General features: G+C 36.9%; 1 protein-coding gene across 6 annotated transcripts in view; it reads right to left on the bottom strand.

Moving 5' to 3' along the window:
* MPDZ (multiple PDZ domain crumbs cell polarity complex component) overlaps nt 1-26,909 on the bottom strand; it is a 166,855-nt gene that overhangs the window by 112,127 nt on the left and 27,819 nt on the right. For 4 of the 6 annotated variants that reach the window (XM_037061961.1, XM_037061964.1, XM_037061966.1 and 1 more), the window contains exon 1: nt 20,000-20,185. In XM_037061961.1, the coding sequence (XP_036917856.1) occupies nt 20,000-20,185 (186 nt within the window). Of the gene's footprint in view, nt 1-19,999; nt 20,186-21,607; nt 21,677-26,909 lie in introns of those variants that run through there. The other 2 variants (XM_037061962.1, XM_037061963.1) reach the window with 1 other exon arrangement.

Raw genomic sequence — 26,909 nt, 5'->3', positions numbered from 1 at the left:
TAAAGTAAACCAAATTTACCAAAATGTCAGTAATTTTGTATCTATTAATGAAATTGAATCCATTATTAAAAATCTTCTCACATACTAAACAAAACAGGCCTACATGATTTCACTGGCAAATTCCTCCAAATATTAAAAAAAATTAACACAAATTTTATAAGCTATTTCACTGGCAGGAAAAAGTAACTGCTCTCAACTTTTGAGGCCAGCATAACCTTGACACAAAACCTAACAAGGACACGATCAGACAGGAAAATTATAGGTATGAAAATGCTGATCGAGAGTGTTAGTGCACTAAATCCAAAGACATAATAATTTTCCAAAGAAGATAATAATTTTAAGTAAGTTGAGCATCCCAGAAATGCAAGGTCAATTAACACTTAAAAACTAAGTTAAATTTAACATACGAACAGAATAAATGAGAAACACAGAGAATGAGCTCATTAGGTGCCAGGGAGAAAAGCGGTGGATAAAACGCGTACTTCGTAGGGAACTACTGACAGCTCTTAACCCGCAGATCGAGGATGAGACTAGGACATTCGCAGTCACACTCCTCTTGGGCTTAACTAAGCTGGTGATCCAGTCAATATGAAATAACTATATTTCCTAGCAAAAACAAACCAGAGACTAAAACCTTTTTAGAAAGATTCCACTTAAAATACTACAAAATTTTTTTTTGACAAAACTGGAATTCAAGGCATCCACACACATGACCACCTGAATTACAATGATGGTGCTAATTCTAACAGAGAAAAAGATGATGCTCTTTCCAATAAAGGGTTCTGAGTCAGAGGTATATTCACATGGAAAATTACACACACACCCATGAACATACATTCTTTATCTCTACCTCACACCATAGCCAAAATTTAGAATACAATACAAGCTTCTGAGAGAAAATCTCCACCTCCTTGGCATAGCGAGTAGTTTCGTTAAGTAGAACCAAAAAGGCCATACCCACAGAGGTTTGGGAAATGGGACTTCACTAAAATTTAATGGACATATATACACACAGTAAGTCAGTAAGACTGACAAATCAATAGAAAAGTGGGCAAAGACTTAAACAGGGACTCCGTTAAGGGGGACTATACAAATGACCAATAAGCATATGAAAAGGTACTCAACATTATTATTAGAAAAATGTGAATTAAACAACAATACATTAGAACATATGCCCAAAGTAACTAAAATTGGAAAATATGAAATTTGAAGCTGGTGTGCCGAGTGTAAGTAATGATGTGAAGCAGTAATATTTTTCACAATTTTAGTAACAGCTCCTTGGAAAAACAGTTTGACAGAATCTACAAAGCTGATATATAAAGGTCTGTCCAGAAAGTATCCAGCTACGCATTATGAAAAATAGAAACATTTATTGAAGAAGATACAAAACACAAGAAATGTTGTACATAGAACAATACAGCCTCCATCCCCTTCAAAGAAGGTGCTTTGGGACCTCATACAATTCTCTCAGTGTCTCTTCCACTGTTCAAAATATTCTACAAAATCCTTTTGGAATCACCATCAGCTGCTCTGTCCTATTTTCTTGAATGCCATCGATGGTATGAAATCTCTTTCCTCTCAAAGCTGACTTTAGTGTTGGGAAAAGCCAGAAGTTGCAAGGCACCAAATCTGGGCTGTAGCGGGGCTGAATGTAGGGCAAGTGGAGACAGCCTTCCCCCGGGTGTTTGGGTAACTGAGAGAAGCCGTGTTCCCATAGCCTTGGAGGGGCCCGACAACCACTGTTCTCATGGCCTTGAGACTGGGTCCGATAAACTGTTCCAATAACATGAAGAGGGCTCACATGTGCAGAATAATGCTATGTTATATAATTTCTGGCCTCTCGCTAACTTTGTTCCCCTCTAGTCCTTAAGCAGGTAGGGACACCCTGCTGAGACAGGGGCCATGACAGGTGCCACGGTGGGGAGCAAGGGCCATGACAAGAGAGATTCAGATAGTCATGCAGCTTGCAGCATCCGTGGCTCACCCCGCCCCCCAGAAATAAAGGCATGCCAGACATCCCAACTGCTCTGTGAATATTTTTCCGTTTGCACAAATACCATGAACCTGCCTGGCCTTGAGGGGTGGCAACACACTAAGTCACCTGGGTGATTTGATGTTTTACCATAAACTGCATGAGACATGATGCATGAGCAGGCACGTTGTTGTGATGAAACTGCCAATCACCAGGTGCCCATACCTGTGGCTGTTTCCATCATATTTCTCAACCCGTGAAGAACACTGAGGTAGTACTCCTCATTAACTGTTTGGCCTAGAGGGGCGTACTCATGATGGACAACACTTTCCCAATCAAAACACATATCTAACATGATCTTGATCTTGTTGCAACTTTGCCACAACTTCTCCGGGCAAGGAAACCCAGGCAACTTCCGCTGGGACAACTGGCCTTCATTTCTGGATTATAGCTATAGATTCACCCTTAATCTTTGGTTATGACCTTCTTGAGGAAATCTGGCTTGTTGGTAGCAGTTTCAATCAAGTCATTAGCAACTGCAGCACAATGTTCCTTCTGCTCTGGTAGTAGAAGCTGGGGAATGAATGTTGCCATGACACATTTCATGCCATGTCACTGCATCAAAAGCTCAGACACAGGAGTTTTTGGAATCCCCAGATTAACTTCTAGTCCTGCAGAGTCAGTCACCAGTTTTTGTTAATTGCAGCCCATACACGTTCAGCATTCTCAGGTGTTCTGCTTATTGCAGACCCTCCAGAATGTGGATCAGTTTCAACAGATTCTTAACCATCTTTGAAGCGTTTGTGCCACACTTTTATTTGTGCTGCACTCATTGCATCGTCCCTGAAAACCTCCTGAATCATCTGAATAGTTTCTGCAGAGGAATGTTCAAGCTGAATGCAAAATTTCATGCAGATTTGTTGCTCTAGTCAGTCATTTTGAATGGTATAGCCACAGAGCACACATGCTCACTAAACAGTGTCTAATGCCCCCATTGACTTAGTACAGTGAAGTCATCATTGTTCACACCTGTGCACTCCAGTCCACTCTCCTTGGCCGCCAGGCTACATCAAGTTCGCAAACCACTCTTGTTATATTAACGATGGCTGGATTTTTCTGGACAGACCTTGTATATCCTTAAGGTGGAAAGATTTCACTCTAAGTAAATATCCAAGAGAAACGCACTGACGAACATCAAATGACATATGCATGGCATTTTATTTATCGTAGCTGAAAACTAGAGAAAATAAAATTACAATCAACCAACGATGGACAAATACATCCTAGTATATTCATACAATGAAAATGAAAAAGAACTCCCACTGCATATAATATAAGTGAATGTCACAGATATTAAATAAGAAAAAGGAGCCAGACACAAAGAATGTATATATTCAGGTTGCATTTATATAAAATTCAGATATTTATTTATGGTATAAAACTCAGAACATCATATGATCTGACTTATATGTGAAATCTAAAAAAGCCAAACTCATTGAAACACAACAGATGGGTGGTTGCCAGAGATTCAGGAAAGGGGAGCGTGGAGAGATGGTGGTCCAGGGGTACAAACTTCCAGGTACAGGATGAGTAAGTTACTGGGATCTAATGTACATCACGGTGACTACAGTTAATGGTACTGTATTGTATATTTGAAAGCTGCTAAGAGAATAGATCTTAAATGCTTTCACCACATACACACACAGAGGTAATTATGCGAGTTCATGGATGTGTTAACTAACCCAATTGTGGTATTCATTTCATAGCAATGTATCAAATATATGTCCTATACCTTAAACTGGGTATCAAACTCATTTTCACTGGGGGCCACATCAGCCCTGTGGTTGCCTTCAAAGGGCCAAATGTAATTTTAGGACTGTATAAATGTAACTACTCTCTAACAGTTAAGCCACAGCTCGGTGCTGCCACTGGGTAGAAACAAGGTGCCAGGTGGATAAAACAAGGCAGAGGGCTAGACTGGCCCACAGGCCTTGTGTTTGTCACCTGTGCCTTAAACTTGCACAATGTTATACGTCAATTATATCTCAAACAGGCTGGAAAAATAGTGATCCTCACGGGGTAGAGGGCTATGACTGACTGAGGAGATATCAAAAGTACTATGGAGTAGTGGTAACTTTCTACACTTTGATTTAGGTGGAGGGTTATATATGTAAATTTAATTCATTAAAACAAAAAACCTTGAGCTACACAACTTCGCTCTTTACTGTACGTTACTTCTCACTTTTTAAAAAGTTTGCAAAATAAGTGATATGATCAGAACACAGAACCTGGGCACTCCAATGGATGGTATATAAGCACCTCTGTTTATAAAAGTAAGAACAGTCTCTACAAACTATTCAGACCCTCTGAATCTAAAGTTCAATTACCAGGCATTCACCTTAAATGCCGAAGAATACAAAGCCTAGTTATCTGAAGGTGACGCTCACTCTAACATTGTGACGGACGACCCTCCACAGGCTTCATATGGATTCAACTGGCCTATTTCCATGCCCAGAATAAATCCTTTAACAAGTACTCAGTCAAGATGAATACTATGAAGATGTGTTAAATTTTTCTCCTCTAAAGATTATGAATTTTTAAAACTTGTAGTCACTTAATATAGACCAAATTACAAGAAGAAAAAATAAACACTGTGTTATATTTTTATACTAACATATTTTGACCCACACTGGTACTAGGCTGACATATCTGAGAGATTTCAAAATTACAAATTGCTTTTTATGTTTTTCAATAATGCCTTTTTAATAAAATTAATGTCATTCCAAAATACTCAAAAAGGCCAATGTCTTAAATATTTTAAAAAATATTTTGATAATATAAATGTGCTCTATACACTTAAGCTTAACCAAGTTTTTCAGATACAGAGATTCACTTAACTAAATTTGCTACAAAATATTGAAATATTGTCTTCTCAAATTTCATCTATCCCTTCTGGGTTGTTAATTGAAAAGGAAGTTAATATCATTACTTCTATTTTAATGGCTAACATCAATCTTTCCAAAGTACTTATACAATTGTCTACAGAGATGACTGCTTAGGATCAAACTGAATTTCCTTATGTTTTGATTAGTGCAACCTCCTCTCAATGCTCAGTAGAGCAATAAGAATAATATGATCCAAACACTATGCACATTTTATGGATATTACATTCTTATCATTTAGAAGCTCGTATATTATGTTGAATTAGGCAAGAAAAATGACCACTGCTTTGGCAACCCTAGTTTCATAGACTTTAAACAAATGTCACAAACATATAATGCTAATTCAATTTCCCATGTTTTGTTTGTTTATTACTCCTTAACATAATCAGAAATAAGAAACGAGGCACTCTCTGGGGAATCTGACATAACAGGTGCACCTCACAGAAATGCAAACTGTTTTTTTTTTTTAATTTGCACCTTGTCTCTTTTTCTTGCACAACAACAAAAAAAGGAATTTGCAAAAATGCTGTAAAACACTCTCTGGAACTGATCCCAAATATAAAATGGAGAGATGGATAAGCTGCTGAGAGTATTCAATGAAAAACAGTACCTAAAATGGTAGCAATCACAGAAAAAAAATTTATACATAATAGAACTGCATTTCAAGTTTGGAACCAAGGGAGGCCTCCTTTTCCATAAATCTTTCAGTGAAATACTGATTAGAGCACAACTCTGATGCATTATTGAACAGGCAAACCCTTGCACAATAATTGATGGTGGCACTTTGATTTAATGATCCTTATTTTTAAAGCTAATTAAAAAAATTGAGTTGCATGTTCAAAGGGGATTAGCTTAATGTGACGAGACCATTTTGGACATAAAGTAGCTCACAGCTCCTAAACTAAACCAGATACAAAATGTAGCAGCAAGTTATAAAAAGGAGGGAGGACATTTCCAAATGAAATAAGCATAATTTTACATTTATTATGAGACCTTACTTTCATTCATTCAAATACTTACTGAGCACCTTGGACATCCAAGACATTGGGCTCTAGGTGATGGTGATTATGCTTTCCACAGTCACTACTATGTTAGGTATCCTATAAAATTACTCCACCAGGATTAGTTCACCAACCTACTAAGACAGAATACTTTTCTATGAATAGCTATGCCTATTGAACAGCAAAGCATATGGTGGCCTGTAATCCACGATAATTTGCAGATATTTTAAAGCAGCTATTGACTACTAGTGGCTGCTAAAGTTAAAAGATAAGGAGACTGATTCTAGAAAATAACTCCTTAACCAACTGTTTTACAAATCATAAAAAAAAGAATGTTTAAGGAGTCATTCTGAGTAACCGAAATGCAAATTTTTGGCTGCTGCCCCTCTGTATACACAAGTCCACAGTTTCAGGCTATTACTGGTCTTAAAATTCCCCTGTGCTAAAAAGGACAGACTATCAACCACGAGACTCAAGATGAAAAGCCAAGAACACTTAAACACTTAAAAACAGAAATGAATGAAAGATTATGTACAATTCTTGTCTTCTCCCTTTTAGTATTTAGAGCAGTATACGTAGATGATCAACATCTACCACAGCAAAGCTGACTGCTATAGTTTATTAAATGACAAGCTCAAGTACGAGACTTTGTACTTCTATACAATGTCCTCAACTTAAGTGAAAGGCCGAGTAGCAGGTTATGCTATTTTATAATGTTCTAGTTTCCCAACAAAGCTGCATCTAAAAAGATTTTATTTCTTCTTGAAATTCCATCTTAAAATATATTGATTAAAAACAAGCCACAGTTCATACTCACTAAAATGTTGAGTTCATGCAGAGTTCTCCATGCATACTTTATAAACTAATTTTTAAGGAAGGTCTAAATTCAACTAAAATATTGAGAAATACTTCATATGAAAAAGATTCAGATGTCACTCCACCACCAATTTTGTAAAACATACATGAACACTTGGGTAAAGACTAGAAAATAACTTGAATTTAAAGCAGTCATAGTTACATTTCACTTTACATTGTTACAGAAAAAGAATTTCAAGCTTACTGTTACAAAAAGTTACTTCCTATTGTGAAGTAAAATATAACAGGATAATTCAACCTATCCCAAGACCTTCTACTAAGATTCCAGTTCTACAAATTTCAAAAAAAAATGGTTTCTTTGTTGTACTGTTTGATCTACTTTGATAATACCTTTATTTTTTATTAGCCTCATTGTTTGGGAGGTGTCTGTGGTAGGCTGATAAAGAAAAAGACAACATTCTTTTCAGCTCCTCTCATCAAGAGCAACAGCCTACTTCTCCATCCACTGAATCACTTTAAAAGTTCTTGATGAAATAGTAAAACTATTGACATTTTTCAACCTTGACTCTTGAGTGTACAGCATGTCTTTTTAAGCACTTACACTGCATAAAAAATAAAACTTGTTTAAAGGAAAGGCACGGTTGTTTGAGTTGCAGGCTGAACTAGCTACTTTTTTCATGAGCATACTACATGAAAAATTACTGAATATCAAAAAGTGATTATACAGACTTAGGTATGTATATGGCAGATAATTTCTTGAAGGAAAAAAACAGTAATCCTGTCACTTCCAGAAAGTGAAGTCCCGACAGCAACTGTTGCCAATAATAAAATTTGAGCTTTCAAGTGACAGAGTTTTGAAACTTAAAACTGCAACCTTAAGCTTGACAACTTTCCATGGTTTAAGGACTTGAAAAAAAGGGGGAAGCTATCCTACCAAGTCTATTTTTTTATATTATATAAGAAAAATGTAATTTTTCCACTTTTCAGATTACCAAGATGATGCAAAATTATGCACAGACTTAAAAAATTCAAAAAGTAAGAGGGACACATTTTACTGTAACTAAATACAAAATTTTCATGGGCTTGGTTTCAGATTCTACATTGTAACTTATTTTTGAGAAACTACAAAGAGTTGTGTGCTGTATCAAAGAAGGATATCCACAAATATCTAAAAAGGCTATACTGTTATGATACAAATATTGGAACACTTGAAGTTGTCACAGAGACTCCCTAACTATCCTTGATTTTTTGGATTCTTTTTTCTTCTTCTTTTACTGGTTGGATGTCTTTTTCCTCCTTATATTCTAAATCATTCATTTGATTCTTAGCTTCATCCACTCCACTGCTGATTCCCTGTAAAATGTTCTTTATTTCACTGAGCATCTTCTTCACTTCTCAAAGGATCATTTTTATGCTATTGAAGCACCCACTGAATTCCTTGAGCATCCATATAAACAGAATTTTGAACTTTGTATCTGATAGCTAATCTCCATTTTGTTTAGTCATTTCTCTGGACTTTTGTTCTGTTTTTCATTTGGGCCATATTTCTTTGTCTCCTCATTTTGGCAGTCTCCCTGTTTTTGTTCCCATGGATACATACCACTGCTTTGACTCTGTGTCTTGGTAGTGTGGCCTACTGTAGCAGGTGTCCTGTAGGGTCCACTTGCACAAGCTCCCCTACCCACCAAGCTGGGTACTCAAGCTGCACCCTCCATGTGGGCTGAATACTCCCTCCTCTTGTAGATGAGCCTTCATGGCTGTCAGCAGGTCAGTAAGAGGTATTTACCAAGGGTAGAAAGCAGGTAGGAGTAGCTGCGACACCTGGCCAGCGACCACCTCCCTCTAGCTTGTGGAAGTGGTTGGGTGGTACTCCAATTTGATCTGTAACTGTCTGCTAGGTGCCAATGTGTGCATTATAGGTGAGCCAGAAGGAGAAGAGAAAGAACAAGAAATTGGAAACCTATTTGAAAAACAACAAAAGAAAACTTCCCTAATTTGGTAAGGAAAACAGACATACATGTCCAGTAAGCACAGATAGTTCCAAAAAGATGGATGCAAAGAGGACATCACCAAGACATATCATAATTAAAATGCCACAGGTTAAAGGCAAAGAGAGAGTTTTAAAAATAAAACACATAGTTACATACAAAAGAGTTTCTACAAGCATGTCAGCTGATTTCTCAAAAGGACCAAGATCCAAGATTACTTTATCCAGCAAAGCTATCATTTAGAATGGAAAGGCAGATAAAGTGCTTTCCAGACAATGTAAAGCTAAAGGAGTTCATTATCACCAAACCATCATTATATGAAATATTAAAAGGACTTATTTAAGAAAAATATAAAACTATGAACATTAAAATGACAATAAATATATAATCATTGACAATTAAATTTTTTTAAAGATTTTTTAATTTATTTTATTTTTTAGAGAGAGAGGAAGGAAAAGAGAGAGGGAGAGAAGCATCCATGTGTGGTTGCCTCCTGCATTCCACTAACTGGGGACCTGGCCCGCAACCCAGGCATGTGCCCTAGACTGGGAATCAAACCTGGGAACCTTTGCTTTGTAGGCCTGTAATCGATCCACTGAGCTATACCAGCTAGGGGCATTGACAATTAAATTTAAAAAACAAACTAAGCAAACAAGTAGAACAGAAACACAATCACAGGTATGGAGAACTTTGGGATCTTGGCCAGTGGGGAGGGACATCCGGGTAATGGGAGGAAAGGTGAAGGGTTTAAGAAGTACAAATTGGTAGTTACAGAATAGTCATGGGAATGCTAAGAGCAAGTACAGAAAATGGAGTGGCCAAAGAACTTACATGCATAACACATGACATGAAGAAAGGAAGGGTGACTGCAGAAGGAGTGTAGGGTGCTGTACAGAATAGTTCCTGACACACAGTAAAAATACAGTATCTGTTCATTGTGATGATGATAAGGAGGAGGAGGTGGAGAAAGAGTAGGAGGAACATTTTATCAACATGGTTACCAAGAGAAAAGCTTTTCTCAACATAATTTCAGTTACTTGGCACATTTACATATATTAAAATTAGATATTTAATAAGGAAAATAAATTAATGTATCACAGTTCTGGATATTTAAGAATATCCATGTATTCATTAATTGAGCAATCATTTAATGAGTTTGAGCAAAGTATCATGTTAGGTATAAGTAGTCAAAGATGAACATGACATGGTTTTTACCCCCAAAGTAGTAAATGGATTTCAAGCAAATCTAAAATATAATTAATTCCTAAACTGTTTTTTATGCTTGTTAAGAAAAAAATGGCAAGTGGAGCACAGCATAGACACCACAATCTAGACATGTGTGTTGATGTGCATTTGCAGAATGTCTTTTCTCTATTTAAATCTCAACACTTCTGTGCTTTCTTAGCAAAACTTCCAAGGCAAAACATTGAAAGAATGTAGCTTAACCAAAAATATTCTTATCAAAGGATGCTGAAATTTTCTATATCAAATGGGAGAAGATATCAAAATTAAGTAAATCTACTCTAAATGCCAACACAAATAGTAATTCAGAACATGAAAATTTAGACAAACAACATGTTACAATTTTTTCAGTTGTTTCTCCTATCAGTCCCACATTTCTAGAAGACAAATAAAACTGATTCGCTGTTAGTAGTCTGCTTAGAGAAAAATAAAAATACAACAAAACCCTACAGAAAAGTACAATATAAATACAAGACTGCAAAACTCAGTTAATAGTTGACTGTATGGAAGAAGACACGCAGATCATGATTATGACAATAGCTTTATTAATTTTTGACATTATCACAACTATAAACCTATTTTTGTCCACCACTGTTTATGAAAATAAATGCATGAAGACTAATGTTACTTTGTCATATTGTCCTTTCATTCCACTATCTATATTTACTTTAAAATCAAGTATAATTATAAATAAAAAAGGAATGAAAGTTCTAGTTTATATTTTAAGGGCCCTTTGGTTAAAATTTAGGGGCAGAATTTAAGAGAAATGACAATAAATTTGAGTTTCCAAAATATTTTGTTTATGTGCATTTCTATTTAGGAATACTATTAACTCTTTTTTCCAATGCATTTGTTCCTTTATATTAGAGAACTAAGGGTTTAGAAACAGTATAAATTAAAATAAAAACACTGGCTTTGGGGTCAGACAGACTTAGACTCTCTTCTTAAATCTACCAATGAATAATCTGTAGCCTAAAATGAGTTACATAACTTCGGTAAACCCCAATTTCCTCAGGACCCCACCTTCCTCTCAGCTGATGGACAGTTAAATGAGACAGAGCTCGCATAGTACACAGGGATTTCTTAAAGGTGAACGTTGTTGTCACTAAAGCTTCAAATGTAAAACGACTGTTCCTATTACTTGGGTTAAAAATTTATTTGAGTTATGCTCAGCAAATTTCACATTTTTTCCTCCAAAGATCATTTAACTTTGTCACAAAGATACCACACAATTAGCACCACTTGCTGTTTCAGACACACATGCATACCCAATAGCAAGATGGTGTTGCATTTTAATCCAGCCCTGTATAAAAAGCACGAACAGTGCCTTCTTGCCCAGGATAAAACAAGAATTTTAGTCCTTTCAAAGGTTCTGTATTTACAAACTTTTGGTTAAAGGAACAAACATTTAAAAGCTGTTATTGTACCAAAAATAAAATATTTGAAATTCATACAGTAAATAAACTTTATGGTAAATGTAAAAACATAAGAATCACTCCTCTTCTTGAAACTTCTAGACAATGTACATTAAAGTCTCAAGAAACAGGCTCTTTTCTGGTCCATGGCTGCAATGCTCTACCGTAACAGCCAAAGCACTTCAGGGATAAGGAAAACCTTTCTTCATCTTCACAAGCAATATACACAGGTAAAAGCGCCAGTCCATTCTTAGATAATTTCTGTTAACAGGAATAAGGCATATTTTCCTTCTTTTTCTCCCCTTCCCTAGTGACACCAAGTCATAATTTAACTTATGCATTCTTGAGAGACAGGAGTCATTTCCCCTTTACTGATTGCAAGCCTACAGATGAATCATCTTCCTTTCGTCTCAAATTAGAGACCTTCCTTAGGTCTCAAATTAGAAGCCACAGAGTGAAAGGTCATTTTTTTCACTTATATAAGTAATAAAATAAACCTGAGGAAATAGCCTTCTCTGTTCTTGGGGACAGGAATTGCACAAAACAGTATTTTTCTGGTAACAAAACTCAAAACAAGGCAACAAAATGCTCACTTATCAAAATTCTCATCTTTCCATACACATTCTCACCTTTCCAAAAGCAAAGGAATAGAAGAAGACATTTAATTTCATGTAGATGCAAAGAAAAAATAAACAATCCAATTAAAAAATGGGCAAAGGATCCAATAGACACTTCTCCAAAGAGGACATACAGATGGCCAATACACATGTGAAAAAATGCTCAACATCACAAATCATCAGAGAAATGCAAATTAAAAGCACAATAATACCTCACACCTGTCAGAATAGCCATCATGAATAAGTCAACAAACAACAAGTGCTGGAGAGGTTGTGGAGAAAAGGGACCCCCAGTTCATATTGGTGAAATGGAGACCAGTCAGCCACTGTGGAAAACAATAAGGAATTTCCTCAGAAAACTAAAAATGGAATTGCCCTATGAGCCAGTACTTCCGCTTCTAGGAATATATCTGAAAAAAAAAAAACCCTGAAACATTAATTTGAAAGGATATATGCAATTTTATGTTCATTGCAGCATAATTTACAATGGCAAAGATTTGGAAGTAGCTCAAGTGCCCATCAACAGATGAGTGGATAAAAAAATCTGTGGTACATTTACACAATGAAATACTACTGGGCCATAAAAATTTACACAGTGGTAAGTGAGGAGAGGCTTGGGAACTTCCAGGACATCTTTAAACATTCCAACATCTGCCCTGGCTAGTATAGCTCAGTGGATTGAGTGCAGGCCTGCGAACCACACGATCGCGGTTTGATTCCCAGTCAAGGGCACATGCCTGGGTTGCAGGCCAGTTCCCAGGTCTCGGCAGGGGACTCACGAGAGGCAGCCGTGCATTGATGTTTCTCTCTCTCTCCCCTTCCCTTCCCCTCTAAAGATAAATAAATAAAATAAAAATAAATAAATAAATAAAAAATAAACATTCCAACATCTGAATTATAGGGGTACCAGAAGGGGAAGAGGAATAGCAACAAGTGGAAAACTCACTGGAATAAATAATAAAGGAGAACTTCCCCAATCTGGCAAAGGAAATAGACTTCCAAGAAATCCAGGAAGCTCAGAGAGTCCCAAAGAAGTTGGACCCAAGGAGGAACACACAAAGGCCCATCATAATTACATTAGCCAAGATTAAAAATGAAGGAGAGAATCCTAGAAGCAGCAAGAGAAAAGAAGACAGTTACCTACAAAGGAGTTCCCATCAGACTGTCAGCGGATTTCTCAAAAGAGACCTTACAGGCAAGAAGGGGCTGGAAAGAAGTATTCCAAGTCATGAAATCCAAAGACCTACAGACAAGATTGCTCTATCCAGCAAAGCTGTCATTTAGAATGGAAGGGCAGATAAAGTGCTTCTCAGATAAGGTCAAGTTCAAGGAGTTCATCATCACCAAGCCCTTCTTATATGAAATGTTAAAGGGACTTATCTAAGAAAAAGAAGATAAAAAATATGAACACTGAAAGGACAGCAAACTCACAGTTACTAACAACCACACCTAAAACAAAAGCAAACCAAGAGGACAGCTAGATCAGGAGCGGAATCATAGAAATGGAGATCACATGGAGGGTTAGCAACAGGGGAGTGGGAGGAGCAGAAGGGGGGAGAAGGTACAGAGAATAAGTAGCATAGACGGTAGGTAGAAAATAACCAGGGGGAAGGGCAAGAATAGTATGGGAAATATAGAACCTAAAGAACTTGTGACACATGGACATAAGCTAAAGGGGGGGAATGGTGGGGGAGGGGTATGTGCAGGGTGGAGGGGAATAAGGGGGGGAAATGGGACAACTGTAATGGCATAATCAACAAAATATATTAAAGAGAAAAAAAAGAAGACTACTACTCAGTGGTAATAAGAGGAAAGAGGGAGGAGGAGGGAGGCGGAGGAATAATCTTACCCTTTGCAATAGTATGGATGGGCCTGAAGAACTTTATGTTAGCAAGCCAGTCAAAATAAGACAACCTTATGATGGGCCTTATGATTGCATTCATATGGGGAATATAATAAACAAAACAAACTAACAAAGAAAACAAACAAGCATACATAGAGGACTGATTGATGGCTATCAGCGAGGAGGGTGGTTGCGAGGCTGTGTGGAAAACATGAAGGAATTAACCAAAAAATGAAAGAAAAAAAAAACCATAGACACAGAGAGCAACACAGTGAATATGAGAGGAAAGGGCAGTGGGCGGGGGGAGGTAGAAGAGTAAAGGAAGGACGAATGGTGATGGAAGGAAACTTGACTTGGGGTGGTAAACACACACTACAATATACGGATGTTGTATTATGTTGAAATAGAACTGTATATGTTAAACATATAATTTTAGTATTGTTAGCCCAATAAAATCAATAAATAATTCTCATCTTTCCATTGATCTTAAAAATAAAAATGTAAGAAATTATCAGTTACTGATGCTACTGCTTAAAAGCAGAATACCTCACCACTCGGTCCGTAAACTCAATCTGGCAGTCTGCAAATACCCACCTACTGATGGTGGCCCTGAGGGCTGCCCCGGAATAGCACCCCCAGCCGACACCAGACATTTGCAAGGGACCCTCTGAAATGCACATGAACTATTTCTCTAGGTTTTCTAAAATTAGCTCCTGTTTTAAGACAAAGTATTGGGAAAAAAATACAGGTTGTACATTTCCTCATGTACCCTCTGGAAGAAAAACCATCACTTTTGTAAGTCTGAATGTGATGTATTCTTACTGTGTATTCTTAGTATATTTCATTGTTAGAAATATGAAAGAAGCATTTCTCAGAAGAGTAATTCATATATTTACAATTATAATTGAAGGTCTTACCTATCAAATTGTCATTAAAGCTCTTCCCTTGGTTTTATGTTATATCTTTTTACTACAATTTTTAATGTGGAGAAATTTAAAAATTTATTGAGCAAATGATTTTAAAAAAACCTCTAAATTACTAAATACTTCGCAATCTGGCTTGAAAGTGCTCTCTCTTATGAACAGCCTGTATACATTCCATTTCTCTGATAACACAGGTCTATAAGTGACTATTTCATAGATGCTCAGTGCATACTTTATAAACCCAATTAATTGTTTTGGAGGGTTGCTCTGCGCACTGAGGCTGTTTAGCAGCAACCCTGGCCGGCCTCTACCTGTTATACATCAGCGGCATGCCCTCTCCCACCCCAAACTAAGACAATTGAGCGTGTCTCCAGACATTGCCAAATGCCTCCTAGGACAGGAGAATGCAAAATCACACCCAGCTGAGAACTGTTCTGTACCCATGTACACGCTGCTCCCACTGCTCGAAATTGCTTCCCCCACCCCTGCAGAAAAGTCTTAACCATTTTTCAAGACCCATGTTATCTCCAGTGTGAGCTTTTCTTCTAGTCCAAGTTAGTACTTCCTTCCTCTCATACCATCCACCTTCTTGTTTTTCTATTTAATTACAGAAGCTTATATATGTTCCATTTCCCCCTTCAGATAGTGAGAACCTCTATCTTATTTATTCATTGCATTTTTATTGATTTTAGGTGTTCAGTAAAGTTTTATTAATAAATGATTGTGAGCCTGCTTTTATGAAGCATCCGTGATACAACCCTCCAATCACTGCCAAGCGAAAATCCGGCTCACTGAGTGATGTCCCACAGTGAGCAACACATAATCCCCAGTTTTTCTGCTGTTGTCTTGCTGTTGCACAGGGGTAATGAAAATTAAATGATACAATTAATTTTAGTAACCCAAGGTGCTGGAAAAATATAGTTCTTATATTTTTCTTTGATATTTGTTTAGATTTATCTTTGAATCAACTATGAATCAACATATTTTGCCATAAGAGGTTGTGTCAAATACTTTTTGGAATGTGAACAGTAACACTTAGCGACACAGGAATATAAACCAAACTCAGGTTAAACTTAGAAACCTAGCGTAAAACTTATAAGCAGATATATAAATCAAAATTTCATACTATGAAGACTGTATTTCAAAAGTAAAAATAAAATATATAATATTCATCAACACAACTTGATGACCTTGAAGTAATTTTCAATTTGGTTTTATGTTAAATAAGTATCTCTCCAATTATTTCAAGAAATGTCAAAATTTACAAGGAAAACATTAAAAAAATCTGACTTAATTTTGTGTGTATGTAACGCATGCATCTAGATGACATACGTGTGTGCGTTGTGTGTGTGTGTATCGACACTCTTCTGGGAGAAAGCTGAATGAATTAGGAACCTGGAAATATCAAGTAAAAACAACAACAAAAAAAGAGTGTAACACCAAAAATCTGGAAATCACTACAAGGAGAGTGCTCTGAATATTGTGCCTCAGGGCTTGTTTCCCATATTAGCAGTTTTTGTAACCTGAATCACCCACATCTTTTCTTCAATCTTAGAATTGATCTCTGTTGCCAATCCTTACGAAAGAGAGAGAGAGAGAGAAAGAGAGAGAGAGAGAGAGAAAGAGAGAGAGAGAAAGGAAAGGAGGGAAGGAGGGAAGGAGGGAAGGAAGACCAGCAATACAAATACAAGAGAGAGAAGTTTGGTAATAATATTTAACAAACTTCTAATGAAATAATTAATTTTACTCCACAGTTTTCTTACAACCGACTCAGGGTAAAATGATGTTTCATTAGTGCCTGTGGTCAATTCATAAGGCAAAGGCAATTAAATCATCAAGAAAGCAGCATACACCTAATACAGGACTGGAGAAGCGTCATAGAATAAATATGCAAATCCAATTTCCTCATGGCTGACAAGTTTCTATTATCAGACTGCTAACATGTTTATTTGCCCCTCAAAGGCTGGATTTTTGTCATGAATACGCATTGAGCCCTGCAGTTCATAGCTGTGATGGCTAGGTGACAGGGAGGACACTACTGGAGAATTTGCACTTGACAGATCATTGACACATAGTCACATTTCTTTTTTTTTTCCCTTCTCTGCACTTAACAGGAATCATGCAGTAGAAAATCAACTGGAGCTATTTAGAGATTATTCAGGTTTAATAGCACACCTCCTTTTAGCTGGCGGTTAGAACAATGCACAATGCGGCAGAGTAAAACAGAGGCATCAATTACACTCTCAGTCCTGTTAATATTTCTGACAATATTTAAATAGCACATCCCTTCAGGGCATGGCTTTTCTTTGCCCTCTCAGTTACACACCTGTCAAGTGTTTAATTTGCCAAAGGGAAACAGTTTGATATCTAACAGCAGTCTTCATACTGAAGAAGCAAATTAGAAAAATTAAACATTATTGAATAGATGTAATGAGGAGGATCTGAGGGGAAAAAATAGTAGGCTTAATTCAACATGGCATGTCAGCATCTGTCATTAAAGCAACTATATGATCATGTTCCCAAATATGCTGCATATACCTTGAGCTTTTCAATTATTCTCTCCCTTTGCTTTTTAAAAGACAGAATTATGGTGGAAAAAAATCCGAGGGGCCAAATATACCAAGAATGCTAACAAAGATGGAGACAGTAACTAGCACCTACTGTGCATATAAAATTCTACATCTGAAAACATAATCTAGATATAAGGTAGTAAACAAAAGCTAGCCACTGTTGATCAGACCTGTAGTTATTGGTTTAAAAGCACAAAATATTTCATTCCTCAGGTGCATTAATTAAATATTAAACTATAAATTAGCAGTTGGTAAACTATATAGAGAAATTAAGTCTAACAAACTTTGGAATATTTGTGTTTAAACTTTAATTAATACAAGTTTCTGAAATTGTACTTTAGTCTCACACAAGGCAAAAATCTGGTTCAATAAATGAATGAAATTAAATGAGTAAAGAATGGAGACTAAAGCAAAGAATGAAAACAACTGAGAGGCTGTCACCTCTCCTGAGGTTGTAACCTCAGGAGGTTAAAAACCACCTGAGTTGTTTTAATAGAAATTAAACTTTTATCAGCTAAGGACCAAGTTTCTGCCTTTGTGGGAAAAAGTTATGAGAGATGGGCTGCAGAGTCGAAAATGGGCAAGGGCGGCGCCTGGCAGGGCCAGGAAAACTGAGATCTAGTTCTAGTCACTCGTCCTCCTTTAGTGGTCATGATAAGCAGGTGTGGGTCACAGGGTTTCCTTGGACCCTTTCAGTACCTGAACAGGTGACCTAAGAGAAAAAAGTCCAAAGGCATGTGAGACATGTCTATGGAATTCACCACCTCACAGCTTATTTAGTCCTAAAATATATCAGTGTCTATCATTAATACAAAAACAACACCACACCGTACCTAGTCACAGAGGGTGACATACAATGATATCGTGCTTCACAGATTTCTAAGGATGTTGCGGCTCAATCCCATGGGGCTGAGACAGTTTGGGAGCCATTTCCTACTTGGACATGGCAAAACCAGCTCAGCAACAGGTAGGCCCCTCTACCCCTCCCTTGGGCGGCCTTGGCAGGTGCGAATGCTACTCCACTTACCTCAGGCAGACCGCACGGGGTCACTTTTATAGTTATCTCATTGGACTAGTGGTGTTTCCTGATGTACTTACCAGTACTTTTTGTTCCAGCTTTTTCTCTCATTCTAATCATAGCCTCATAATACAACAAGGGGAGAAGGCACCTGCTCAACTTCACATCCTCTGAAAAACTAGTTTTTCATATCATAATCACATTTATATTCACAATATTGGTCTCTCCAAAATCTTGCCCATCCATTCTGGAAATGAGCGTCTAAAACCAATGTTTTCAATAACTTGCAATGGGGACAAATAAAACTACATATAATGAAGCACCTCTTTTTCATAATTCATGATGATAATTTTAAAAATTATTAAGTAGAATTCACTAGAGAAAAATATTTTTAAAGATTCTTCTTAGTTTATTTTTTTTGGCTACCAACTTATCTAGATTAAGAAGTTTCATGACATTGCTACTATATTTTTTGCACTTGGCACACATTTGAAGTATTTTTAGTTGGAGCTGTTCTTTCATTGAATTAAAAACTAGCCTTAAGTTTCATTTTTAACATTTTAATACAGAATATGTGCTAACAAGTCATCCAGTACCATTAAATTAATGCTAAAAATACTAGAATGAGAATTAACCTGGACTGAAGGCATAGACTGACTTCCAACCTTGTGAGGGTAACAACTATTTAATAAAGTTTTTTTTGCCCTGGTCAGTGTGGCTCAGTTGGTTGGAGCATCATCATCCCATAACCATAAGGCTGTGGGTTAGACTTCTGGTCAGGGCACATACTTGGGCTGCAGGGTCAATCCCCCATCTGGGCACAAACAGGAGGCAACCAGTCAGTGCTTTTTTTCTGGCATCTGTTTCTCTCTCCCCTTCCTGTCTTTCTAAACGCAATGAGAGAATGTCGAGTGAGGACAAAAAAAAAAGTCACTTAAATATTTTTTTTAAACTGAGAAATGGTGATTTAATTAGTAAATTCAAAGAACTGACTTCAATTTTCATTCTGTCATTGTAATATATTTCAGTTTTAATATAAATGCTAGGGCTTTTTAATGCTCCTGATTTTTACTGAGAAAACTGTTACATTTAGAAGTTCTAATGTTTAACACCATCTGATGCTGTCATGGAAGGGATGGCTACTTACACTCCTTTAAGAAGTGAGAACTGCAATTCCTCTAACTGATGACAGTGTAATTATTCCTTTTACTGTTAAAATGGAGGTGATTTCCCTTCTTCACAGATGATTACACATGCAAATCCAGGCTTATCTGAAATCTTTTAAGTATACTGAATGTCTGAATCTGAATGAGCAAGATCACATGAACAATGAGCTTTGCTGATGATGGAAACCAAGTCCATAGCCACCCTCTCTAAACATATTTTATTATCCCTTTCTCCTGTAGGGGCTCTTTCCTTAGTATTCACACAACCTTCAACACAATGTCATCTTCAATATACAGCAACAACCATTACAAAAATAACTAGGGGGGAAGAAGCCACAGTGAATCTGAATGTCTCCTTTGGAGGTTTAAATGACTTCATTAACTATTCATTAACACATACAAAAATCAGGCTTTCAGAAAAACGCCAGCCTTTCACAAGATCTCTGCCAAGCTGTGAATGCCTGCTTTGGGGGAGTGATGTCCTACCTGGTCTTTCAGCTGCTGCACAGAAGTCTGAAGGCTCAGAATCTGACTGAAGAGTGGGCTCTGCAAGACTGACTTGAGAAGGTTCAGTCTGTCTTCATTGGCCACATCCCCACGTTCTCGCAGCTTGGCTTGCAAGCGCTCTGCGGCCTGCAGGGCCCGGTTTTTGTCTATAGCAAAGGGCAGCATCAATCAGTAACGGGATTCAAAGACATACATCACCAACCCATGCTTATAGAAATCCTATCACTCTTTCTTTTGGAAAGCATAAAACTGACAGGAAAAGAAACGGAGGGACCGAAATATGTCACTATAAATATGTCCCTCAAACTTGAAATTTCTTGTAAGAAAGTTTGTTTGAAAGCAGGAAACTGATTATAGTGTATGATACATGCAATTAATTTTAAAGTGCAGAAACTAATTCAGATAAAGTATATTTGAGCTCTAATCCCAGCTATTTCTACTTTAATAAAATCTATTGAAGACTAAATGTTCAGTATTCTTGCAAATGCTGACATTTTCACCTGTTAAAAATATTTACATGTAAGAAATAGTAGAAATATAACTCAAATATAAGTGAATGTGGATAGTCATAACATCCAAAATATGGCAATGCCATATACTGAAAAGAAAATCATCTTGTATGTGAGAATTTACTTGAAAATACATCACAGTAATACATATATCACTTCAAAAACACAACTTTTTAATACTTTTAGTTTCCCCCCAAATGTAAACAGCATATTTACATATATAATAATTTATAATTATAATAATTCAAATATTAATTGACTACACTTACTGTACCAGACAGACACAACTCTGCAAAATATATAATAATATAGTAGTAATAACCCCAGCATGTTACCTGTTCCACAGGATAATGAATTTCTACCCAAAATAATTAAAAGCATCTCCCTAAGCACATGTATGTGCAAGCACACACACACCGACTCACTCCCGCCTCTGCTGTCTCTCTTGCTTAGACGTGAGGCCAAATTTACTTTTTAAATGGAGCCTGTTCAGTTACATGCCCTGACAGATTATATATTATATATATATATATTAAAGTATATTTGCCATATCATAGTACTTAAAAACAATGAGAATTAATTATCACCAGAGGCACTTTCTATAATATTAAATGTGGAATTACAAAGAAATTGGACATGAATTAATGTTGACCATGAGTTCACAAACACACACAAATTTAAACTATATTTACTCATATGCAGAAATTTAAAAGCAAATTATAATAAAGATACAGATGAAAACTTTATCCTGGGTCCTATTTCCCATGATATCTCAGAATAAAAAGCCACCATTAGGTTCGTACATAAGAACTGGGTTTACATTTAAGGATAAAACCCATAATTAGTAAAATATTGCATATGCTTTTAACTTTTGATTATAAATGATATTTTTATAACACTTCAGATGAAATTGTACAAATGTAGAAACACATCACCTTAGTTTAATGCTAGTGGATAAAAACTTTAAAAAACTAAGCTACAATAGACTCCTGCTACTTGGAACATACCGTATTTCAAAGATTCCACTGGAAGGACTTTCAATTCTTATTAAAAATAGTCAGAAAGTAATAGGTCTTACCTATAGTGTCTAACATGTTTTTTTCAATGTTCAGTGTACTTCTCTATAAACAGCAACCAAAATGGAACTCTGGGGAAAAAATAAAAGTCATATTTTATCAGAACTTTAAAATTATATTCTGAAATTATATACTATACAAAGCACTTGATATTACTATAATTCCTCTGGCCATTAAAATTTTGTTGACTTAAAAGATAGTTTTCCTTATAGGCAAAAATATCTTATTTTGCAGGTAATACTTGCAAAATAAGGTTAATGGCATAAAATAAAATTACAGACACATCCAAAATATTTCTTTCAGAGCTCCTCAACACGGCTCATTAAAACCTTGTATTCACTTAAAGATCCTTACCCTCAGAGTAAAAAGTTAACTTGACTCTGCATAAGAAATTCCGTGGGCAAAAACTTAAAATGTAAAAAGCAGAAGATGTGATCCTGGCCTTGAAAGTTCACAGTGTAACTATGGAGACAGCACAGCCATACCAATCAGAAACAGACTTCGACAGCAAAGCAGTACACCAGCCACTGGGAGGTAATGCAGTCAACGTGGACAAACAACTGAATAAAAACATTGCTACATTAAAAAGGGATTCTTCCAAGGTTTTCAAAATACTCTCCTGGCTATAACATTCTCTTCTTTCCCATAAAAAAATAAAGAAAAAAGATAACGCAAACTTCTCAAAGGCTCCAAATCACACAGATCTCATCTTTCTCTGACAATACTTTCTAGATAGTTTTAAGTACTGAATTCAGCTCTCCACTGACAATGTTCACATCACTAATCCATCTTTAATCTTTGCCATCCACCAATTTTGCACAGTGTCTCCACAGTTAAGTCTACCCTTTGTCTTGCAGAAAACTGAGTCATCAGGAAGTCAGTCAGTCAATAATGCCTTCACTGGAGGAAAAGAATCTACAACCACATTGTCACTCCCATGTGGAAGATGAGACAGGGGAGTTCCCTGAGAAGGAAGAAGTTGCCTCCTGTTATTTCTTTTAAAGGAAAATGCGTTTGGAAAAAATGGAAGAATTGAGGGATACATGTGAACACATGCAGAGACCATCAGTGCCTGCAATTAGCTCTGGGTAACAGCAGAGAACAATACTTACTGACTTTCCTTTCCCCAAGTTAAAATGTACCATTGAAACCATCAACTTCATTTCAAACAGTCAAATGGCACTTGCCCAGCCACTGGCACTTGTTTTAAAACACGCCCTGGTGTCACAGCAGGAGGGCACTGGCTCAACCTGGAACTGAAACCTACATAGCCGTGTGGCCTGGAACAAGGGGCCTACCATCGAACTCTAGTTTTCCAGAAAACATATTTATTCATTGCATATATTATGATAAATGAGATAAATAAAATACACCAATTTCCAGCTCACTGCATAAATCATAACTATAAAATATATATTCAGGATTAAAGCTGAAACCATATAGATGAGCATTCCAATACCAGGCACTTAATGGTTTCATGGGGAAAAACTCAGGGAGAGCTCAAAAATAAGCTAGTCATATTTTTATTCTTACTGACAAGGAAACTATAATATTCCTTTGTAAAATAGCATACAATTAGGTTTCCCCTCTCAAAAAAGTATTAACTTCTGACGATTAAAAACTAGAGATACACCAAGATAAGGAAGCCCAGATCTACGTAGGTATATTTAATTAAACTGCCCAAGGGGAAGCATGGTAGCAACGAAAGAGCATGGATTAAGGACTCTGATGATTTCAACTTGAACACTTACTAGCTACATGTGTTTAAGTCACTTATCTATCTTTTCTGAACTTGAAAATTTCTTAAAGTTCAGAAAGGGTAAAATTATATACATGAGTGCTTGGTATACACAATAAAATTTGGTGCTATTCTCTTTCCCTTATAAAATGTTAACTCAGAAAGACGGGCTGTATCAGCATGAGGTGGAGTGGGGGCACCCTTTGAATTTAGAGGCCCAGTGATTTAGAAAGTCTACAGAGAAAGTATAGGACAGGCAGATTCCAACTAAGAAAAACATTGCTGTCCATGAGTTCACCTACAAGTCAGTTATGTGAAAAAAGAATTCATCTTTTTCAGATAAAGTCTTGTTATCATAAAGGGGTTTTTGTTTTTGTTTTTAAGGCTCAAGTTGCAAGCCACTGACATTAGCTCCCAGATGAAATCTCTACTCTCTGGATTTCAGTGATAAAAAAGTATTTTGTTTGTCTTCTCTGCTCTGATGTCCCTAAAGCAAATACATGGAACTTTGTGTGTGGCTTTCCAGATTTTACCATTAGTTACCATGGCAGAGACAGGAGATTCAAAAAAATGTGGCTCTTTCTATGTCCTATAGCCCTGTCTCAAGGATTCTAAATAAAGGAACTCATATGTAAACACAGAATTTTTGAGATGCAGATATGGAGTTCATTCCCATTAAATGGCAGACATAAATGCTCCTTCTCACCCTTCCCTCAGTACGCATCCCAACACTGTATCATTATATGGAAATAGAAGGGTATCTGAGTGATAACAGTGGGTCACAGATGATGAGTAAGACTTAAAAAAGATCCAATACAGGTCGGAATGCCAAGTTCTGAGGGTTTTTCTGAGTGATTCATGTGGGCCATGAGGAAGCTGAGCCAGAAAGGCAATAAAGAGAAGAAATGAGATATGGACGCAATAACAAAGTAATCAACACTAATGCTGGAGCAGAAGGTTATGACAACAGCACCTACCACATGCTGGGTACTGTACAAAGCATATCATACAATTAAATCATTTAATCCTCACCTAATCCGCTCACTTGAGGAAACTAAGGCACAGAAAGGTTAATTAACCTGCCCAAGGTCATACAACTAGTAAGTGATGGAGCCAGAATGTGAACCCAGGCATTCTAGCTCCAGAGTCAATTAACAATTAAACTTCTCCAATACCCTGTCTCTTGATAGGAAGAAGATTCACGGTACCATTCTCTCCTCTTTCCAAGTTCAAAACTGTGTAGACCTTCCCCACACAAGGAGAAACTACAGGAAGAAAGAGGAAGATGACTTGTATATAAAGTCTAGTGAAATAAGACAGAGAAAGACAAATACCATAGGATTTCACTCATATGTGGAATCTAACTGAACTATGAGACAGACTCAGAGAGTAGGCTGACAGCTGGGGGCGTGGCTTGAGGGGTGGAGAGATCAAGCAAAAAGGAAAAAGGACACATGAATATGGACAACAGTAGTGGTTGTACAGGGAGGGGAGGTGGTGGAAGTGGAAGGGGATAAATAATAATGAAAAAATACCAAAAAAATAAACTACTAAAAATAAAGTAATTATTGATACGCAATAACAATAATAAATTCCAGGAATGAAAATGAATAAAATCTGAAATGGACTAGTGTCAACAATGCAACACAGCCAACAACCCATATAAGATATGAACATGTCTGAATTAAGTACTTTAGAAACTATGGTAGATATATCAAAGATCAATAATATTCACCATTTATACAAAGTTCATATATGTTTAAACAAATCACTTTTAAAATCCAAGTTTTTTAAACTTTTAAATATATTTTATTAATGATGTTATTACAATCATCCCATTCCCCTACTCATTCCCCTTCACCCTGTATACCTTCTCCCACCCACATTCCCTCCCTTTAGTTCATGTCCATGTGTCATAAGTTCTTTAGCTTCTACATTTCCCATACTATTCTTGCCCTCCCCCTATTTTCTATCCACCGTCTATGCCACTTATCCTCTGTACCCTTTCCCCCCTCCTCCTCCCAGTCCCCTGTCCCTAACTCTCCATGTGATCTCCATTTCTGTGATTCTGTTCCTGTTCTAGTTGTTTTTTTAATATATTTTATTGGTTATACCATTACAGTTGTTCTATTCCCTTCATTCCCCTCCACCCTGCACACCCCCTCCCCCACCATTCTCCCTTTTAGTTTATGACGTGTCTGAACTACTTTAGATTCTATATTTCCCCTACTATTCTTGCCCTCCCCCTATCTATTTTCTACCTACTATCTATGCTATTTTCTGTACCTTCTCCCCTCTTCTCCTCCTTCCACTCCCCTGTTGCTAACCCTCCATGTGTTCTTCATTTCTATGGTTCTGCTCCTGATCTAGCTGTCCTCTTGGTTTGCTTTTGTTTGAGGTGTGGTTGTTGATAACTGTGAGTTTGCTGTCCTTTCACTGTTCCTTTTCATCTTCTTTTTGTTAGATAAGTCACTTTAACATTTCATATAATAAGGGCTTGGTGATGATGAACTTCTTGAAATTTGATCTTATCTGAGAAGCACTTTATCTGTCCTTTCATTCTAAATGAAAGCTTTGCTGGATAAAGCAATCTTGGCTGTAGGTCTTTGGATTTCATAACTTACAATACTTCTTTCTAGCCCCTTCTTGCCTGTAAGGTCTCTTTTGAGAAATTTGCTGACAGTCTTATGGGAACTCCTTTGTAGGTGACTGTCCCCTTATCTCTTGCTGCTTCTAGGATCCTAAAATCCAAATTTTTTAAGAAAAATTCCAGGAAAAAACAAGCCTCCTTATACTAATATTTAAAATACATTAAAGCCCTGGCTGGTGGAGCTCAGTGGATTGAGCACAGGCCTGCGAACCAGAGGATCGCAGTTCAATTCCCAATCAGGGCACATGCTTGGGTTGCAGGCCAGTTCCTGGCAGGGGACACACGATACATTGTGTGTCCCCGGCAGAGGCAATCATACATTGATATTTCTCTCCCTCTCTCCTTTCCTTCCCCTCTAAAGATAAATAAATTTAAAAATTTAAATAAATAAATAAAATACATTAACAAAATAGCTATTGCATTTCAAGGTAAAAATCCCTCAACATGAGAATAAGAATATTTATTTAAATAGCAAAGAAAATACTAGTTCTCTTCTACCTACTCTCAATGTTTTGTGTTTGCAGCTGTATCATTATCTAGTTATAACTGAACCTGTTTGAGTAGCCATGGCACTGAGAACTATAAGACACATCAATAGTGACTTAGTTAATTCAGTACCTATGAGGAACAACAGAGCCAGGCACATTACACACACACATTACGCCAGGAGTGCAGGAACCTTGACCATCTTGCTCTCCACAATATCCTCTGCTGCCTGGCACATTTTCCAGATAATAAAACAGAGGAAAGGAGAGGCTGAGGCCTTACTCAGACCACGTATCTAGCCAGGAAGCTGGAGAACCCACATTGGAATCCAACTCTGTCTGATTTCAAACAGCATACTAATTCTTCTTTCACACTACCCGTATCTGCCATACTGCCTTGAAAAAAAAAAGCATGGTGTAAATACATTGTT

This window comes from Sturnira hondurensis, unplaced genomic scaffold, assembly GCF_014824575.4.
Source record: "Sturnira hondurensis isolate 20B ecotype Veracruz unplaced genomic scaffold, ASM1482457v3 Scaffold0013559, whole genome shotgun sequence".
Taxonomy (NCBI): domain Eukaryota; kingdom Metazoa; phylum Chordata; class Mammalia; order Chiroptera; family Phyllostomidae; genus Sturnira; species Sturnira hondurensis.
The sequence above is the reverse complement of the archived record's forward strand: the minus strand, read 5'-3'. Positions and strand labels throughout refer to the sequence as shown.